The sequence below is a fragment of the Austrofundulus limnaeus genome, unplaced genomic scaffold (assembly GCF_001266775.1).
Source record: "Austrofundulus limnaeus strain Quisiro unplaced genomic scaffold, Austrofundulus_limnaeus-1.0 Scaffold14, whole genome shotgun sequence".
Classification (NCBI taxonomy): Eukaryota; Metazoa; Chordata; class Actinopteri; order Cyprinodontiformes; family Rivulidae; genus Austrofundulus; species Austrofundulus limnaeus.
Window position 1 is genome coordinate 3,368,921 of NW_013952416.1, and position 6,089 is coordinate 3,375,009.

A 6,089-nucleotide genomic window follows, 5' to 3' on the forward strand; every position below is an offset into this window, starting at 1 on the left:
GAGAGAGAGAGAGAGAGAGAGAGAGAGAGAGAGAGAGAGAGAGAGAGAGAGAGTTCTTAACCTCAATGGAATCAAATATAGCAAAGGGACTGGGGCTGATGAAGACAGACACCGCCAAATAAATCAAAGTGAGACAAAGAAGAGAAGATGTCCGAGATCAACTGGCTCACGGGGTCTGTTAATAACATCATGGCCTCCCAAATAGCCTCCAGCTTGAAAATACGACTGCAGATGCTGTTGGCAGCCTTCCAGTTATATTTCTCAGAATGACCAGYGACTTTAGCAGGCTGAAAGGCATCAGGTTGAAAAAATAGTTTTACTTTTGACATATTGTGTTCTAACAAAGATCCTGTATGTTGGTTTACTAGCAGGCCCAAAGGAAGCATTACAATCTCAAGTGAGGGGAGCCAATTTACTGCATTGTGTTTAACGAAATCAACATGGCTCTAGGTGGATATGCAATGACATTGTTTTACAGTTATGTTGTATTTATTACAGTGTAGATGTATAATCATGACAACAGTAACAACAACCTGACTGTGCTAGTCTCGAAAAACAAGACTTGTGRTACTGCTTATAATGAAGGAAGACACATATTAACAAACCACTAGAGTGCACCCTGTAGCCTTTAACACAATGAGAATACATGAGAGAGTGGAAGTGACTAAAAAAAAGAGACCTGGAAAAAAAAAGAATGCTGAATGCTGAAAAGAAAGGGATAGGGTMAGAGACGAGGGTCAAGTGCAAGAAATAACAGATGTTTGTAAATATCTAGCAGTAAAAGGAAAAAAGAAAAATGGGGAAAATACAAAAAATAAACTGTGTAGTGAATTAGGGATCAAAATAAAGCATAATCCTCTGCAACCTTTCACCACTTTCGCTTTTTGTCTGTCTTACTGCTCTACATCCTTCTTGATAATGGACTGAAACACAACCTTTGTTTCAGGACTTACACGTAGACTGTTTAGTCTGAGTTTATATTTGAATAATCATTTGCCCAATATAAGTGTTTCTGGAAATATACTGCATAGCACATGTGTAGTTCTGGCCATAAACTCATGAGGTGCGTTTCAATTGACTTYTGTTGAAGAAGGAAATTAAAAATCCAAATAGCTGCTTCTCCACTATTGCAGTCCAGATGTTCAGGAAGTCAGACACAGGTAAACAAGTTTAACMGTGTCTACACAATCTGCTCATTACCAGAACATAGAGGATATATTTTAAATCTTTGCCTAATGTTTAATAGTTTTCTATATCCCTGCCATGTAACTAATCCACTTTTACGTGAGTTAGCCCCAGCCCTTTTTTTGTGCACTTGTCAATCATGCTAACATACAATAAAGAAAAATAAAGAAATTTGAGCACTGATGTTTGGAGTTATGAATTATATGGATTCCTGCCCACCATTTTTATTAAACTTCGAGCTTCAAGATTATACAATTTTTATTAATAAAGAATGAAAATATCAACACATAAGATCTTTTCTTATGATATTTTACCTTCTTCACTTCACACAAAAGTCTTCCCCTTACCAGTATAATGAAAAAAAAAATAAAGCTTGCACAGCTATAATAACAGTGACATTATGTGGCTTCTGTTGTTAGTTGCAAGGATTTTATTATACTCCCTGAGTGACATTCTAGCTGTATGCTAATGCAGTAAACCTCAAAAAGGCTGTAGAACATTCCGCTGCTGATAGAAGCCAGATCACCTTCAGACTATTTTATTTTACCAGAATAGCAATAAATGCAATCTTTCGACAACTCACACAACATGCTTTTATTGCACAGCAGTACAAGAAGTATCATTCCACCTGTTAGCCAAAAGCAGCAAAATTATAAGATAGAATGCCAGCAGATGGTGGCTTCAGTCTTGCTATAAGTAATGCATACATGCGCTGATTTCACAACTGTTCTACACCTTGTGCCATTTTTTATTATTTTCCACAGGAGTGCTTCGACTACGGTATTTGTTTAGACCTGTCATGATTTCACACATGTTAAAAGTCAATTTTAAATAAACAATAATAAAATAAAAAAAGACAAATGCCTACCTTACGGATGCCTTCTCGCGAATCCTCAACATTATTATCTGCTCCTCCGGTGCGATTAATCATTCGCCACATTTGGGAGTACATGGGATCTCTTTCAAATGGGTTCATAGCCTTGGAGCGTACTTGATCATATACTGCAGAGTCTAACACTGTCCCGTAAGGCAACTCTGTCTGCTTGGATAAGTCCTGCAGGGATCTACAAAGAAAAAAAGTGAAAAATGTAAATTRGTTTTTGTTCTTCATTCAAGTCAAACATTTTCTTCATACACCATGCAGACCATACCCATAGTCAATAACTGTACTGACAGACATAGTAATATACAGTGAATTGTATATATGATGAGATGAGACTCTTAAAAGACTAAACATTTTTAAAAGGCAATATTCGAAATTACCTGTTCACTGATATAATCAACTCCACACAGACATCTGTTGCCTTATTCTGTTTGTGTATTGGTATAATACAACAGTTAGTAAGAATCTGTGTTTGCAYTAAATTAAATAATCAATGACCTTACAACCTTTTGCACACCTTTAACAAGAATACAGGACCATTTGCCTGATTCCTCCGTTTACGCTTCACAGTGTAAAGTCAATTGCTTATCCAAGGATTTGTAAAAGATAGAGAACAGTTTGTACCAAAAAAAGTTGGATCCCATGATCTGATGCTAATCACTGATCAAATCTACAACTTTGTTCAAACTAAAGCTCTCTGGCAAGAGAAGCTCTGGATGTCTGTGGTGTTAGAAAGACTGCAGATTGTGGAGAGGTCCCCATCCAGTGGCCAAATTTGCAGCTTGGGAATATCAACATTTGGGTGATAGTATTTCCCCTAAGACTATGTCAGCATGTCTGCTCTGGCTAAGAGACATTATGTTCATGTTACTATCTCAGATCTTGCCAGTCAGGAGCCACTAGCAGAACTCCAGTCCTCATCATACTTGTTTTGGCCAAGACTACTGACATGAGGAGGAAAGTAGAAAAGGCACACCACAGGCTCCAAAGTCATTGGCAAGTTAGGGCTTAGACTCCTACAGTGTCCCTGTGGGACCCACCACTTATACCTGATATTTCTAAAGATTAGACCAAAATGGCTCTCAGAATATCTGGTTGAAACAGCCACCTTGATCCTTTTGGGAAAAATACAATCTTCAATGTCATGTCCTGTCCATATGCCCTAAGGAGGAGCTTCTCTTATATCAGCCACAAAAGTGGGTTGTGCTTTGGTGGTTGATGCAAGAGCCCACTTCAGAACTGTCAGTTCAGATCAATACACATCTCCCCAAACTATTGGGAATAAGGGTTTCAATGCACAAAACACTGCCTCTAGTCACAGCAGGTTGACATAAACCCATGTCTAAAATGGATCAAATCGACCCTCAGACACATAGTTTTATCACAGTGCATACTAGTCTATTTCTGAGGCATTCACATTGGACCCAGAGGCACTCTTTCCTTGAGCCCTGATTGCTGTTTTGTTGTGGCAAATATACCACACTCTTAAGGGAAGACAAAGACAAACTGGATACCTAGTATTGTCTTTGTGTATTCAAGCTAGTAACTTGGGCAGTATCTCCAGCACAAATAGTGTAATAAAGAGGAGAAATGCTGCAGAGATGGCACATCATTTATATATGAATATATATTTATACACAGTCATTTACACTGCACACAAAGCCTTGGCTTTTGGACAGTAAAACAGTCTGGTTTGTACCAGAGTGCCAGAACCTCTGATAGAGTCCATTTCTGGTGTGGGGTACATGGTACACATGGTCACCTCGACCGAACTCGCATGTCCCTAAATGAAGTTTAAAATGCTCATGCTCCATCTAACGTATTCCTGGCCTGCTGCAATGTAACGTAGCAAAGTAAAGAACCTCCCCACCGTTAGCTGCCATTCAGAGGATGACTCACTGTGTTGACTCAGGCACAAGTGCACATTGAAAGCCTAGACTGTGTCCTCTCAGACACAAGAGCTCCTTTTGGCCTTTTCAATAAACCAACTCTAGCATGGATACCTTAAGTTGACTGTTTATTTACTTCATTCCTCTCTTAAGTGGCCTGCAGAACCACCAACACTCCAACAACAATCATTTAAAACAGTCACCCTGTGTAACATTTAACTGCCAACAAATAAGGCTTTGTGTAGCACACAACCTGCCATCTATCAAAGAAAATATCTATTTTCAGCATATGAGACAATAAACTAAAGGATTATCATGTCAATTTACAGGTTCAGATTTCATTCACCTTTAGAACAGTGTTTAATTTTTTGTACTGTCCCAAAAAGACGCTCAGAAAATTAAATGTCCATCTTTGACTCCTTGCAGACACTCTCGCTGGCTGATTTTTATCTGTAAATGCATTTTTGGGCATCTTCCTTCACATTTATGCTCATTTATGTCTAGAACCTGCAGCCATTATGATCTGCACTCTCAGGACATCATTATGATGCATATATACACATATAGATTTTCCACTCTGCCATTTGGAACAACACACAGAAGGATTTGAAGTTACCATCTCTCATTACCTTGGGACAATTCAAATRAATTTTAAAGGACAGAGACACCAGACCACTTGGCAACTGTAGATGCCCTCAAATTTAGTTATGTGATGTCTATTAGTTTTGTGTTTTGAAATTTGGATTTTTTTGAAAAGCTCTCAGTTTAGGTACAGTGTTGATCTCTACTGAGCAAAACAGTCAAGGCTTAAGAAAAGCAGTAAGTGGTGCAACAAACATCTGACTTGGATGTTTAAATGGAAGACATTTCTGGAAGGACATAACCTATTTCTATGTACATACGTAAACAAATAGTTTTTTTAGTAAGTTCAGTGACAACTTACAGTGTAAGAAATAACAGTTTAGTTGGTGTACGCCATCTTCTCTCTACAAATAAAAGACCTGGATCTGCATGCTCTACAGGCCAACAGTGAGAACTGGCATCAACATATAATTGACATGGAGTACAGAGAGTTAAATGGAATTTGGCAGTAAAAAACGTGGGGAAATGAAAGAGAAAGCAGTTTGGACAGCAGCATTCAGTTCACATTACTTGATAGGGTGGCTTGTCCAACTGTTCATTGTTGATATGTATGGGTATTAAAATGTAGTAAATATAGAAATAAAAACAAGCAAGTATGTACTGAGGTTTTTTCTTGTCTCTCTTTTTGCACTTCCCCTTCCCTATAAACTGCTACCTCTAGGGGAATGCACAAGCTACTGTTAATTATAATGCAACAGAGCTTGGGTTGCCTTTCAAAGAGTTTTGCCACTGAGAAATGTAATGGAGAACCATTACATGAACTAATTACTGTTTGTTTGTTTGTTAAATGTGTGCTTACACACCTCCCATGGATTTGAGATAGRCATATCTGGGAAACAAAACAAGCACGCACAAAACACTGAACAGATCCTGCTTAATGAAGAACAAGTGTACAGTGTTATTAATTCAGCTGTAATACAGTACACCCACACAGCAGATTTAACAATGGGCACAGCTATGAGCTGCTACTTTTTGCTTCATGACAAGATTGTTTGCCAGGGTGAATATACATGCAAACACTCACAAATATACACATATGTTATGGAATAAAAATATATGTTTTCTGATTTTTAATGGTAAGGACACCTTTAATGGTTCTTCCCCTGCAATCCCCTCCTAAGCAACTCCAATCTGATTTAAAAATATATATACAGTACATATACAGCGGGTAAAGTAAGTATTGAACATGCCACCATTTTTCTCAGTTAATATATTACTAGAGGTGCTAATGACATGAAACTTTCACCAGATGTCAGTAACAACCCAAGTGATCCATACATACAAAGAAATCAAACCATGAAAGTCCAGAAATGAAGTTATTTGTAATAACGTGGAATGGCACAGGGAAAAAGTATTGAACACATGAAGAAAGGGAGGTTTAAAAAGGCATGGAAAGAAAAGACACCAGCTGAACTCTCTCAGTAATTAGAAAGCAAGCCTGCCCCTTGTCAGTGCAAATTAAGATCAGCTGGTTCAGTCCCAAATGATGG

At 38.1% G+C, this 6,089-nt stretch overlaps 1 protein-coding gene across 1 annotated transcript in view; it reads right to left on the bottom strand.

Annotated features, from left to right (window-relative positions):
- The window catches only part of grid2 (glutamate receptor, ionotropic, delta 2), a gene marked incomplete in the record, with an annotated part of 448,996 nt that overhangs the window by 77,154 nt on the left and 365,753 nt on the right, over positions 1-6,089 (bottom strand). The window contains 1 exon segment of the mRNA XM_014002727.1: positions 2,054-2,249. Within this exon segment, the coding sequence (XP_013858181.1) occupies positions 2,054-2,249 (196 nt within the window).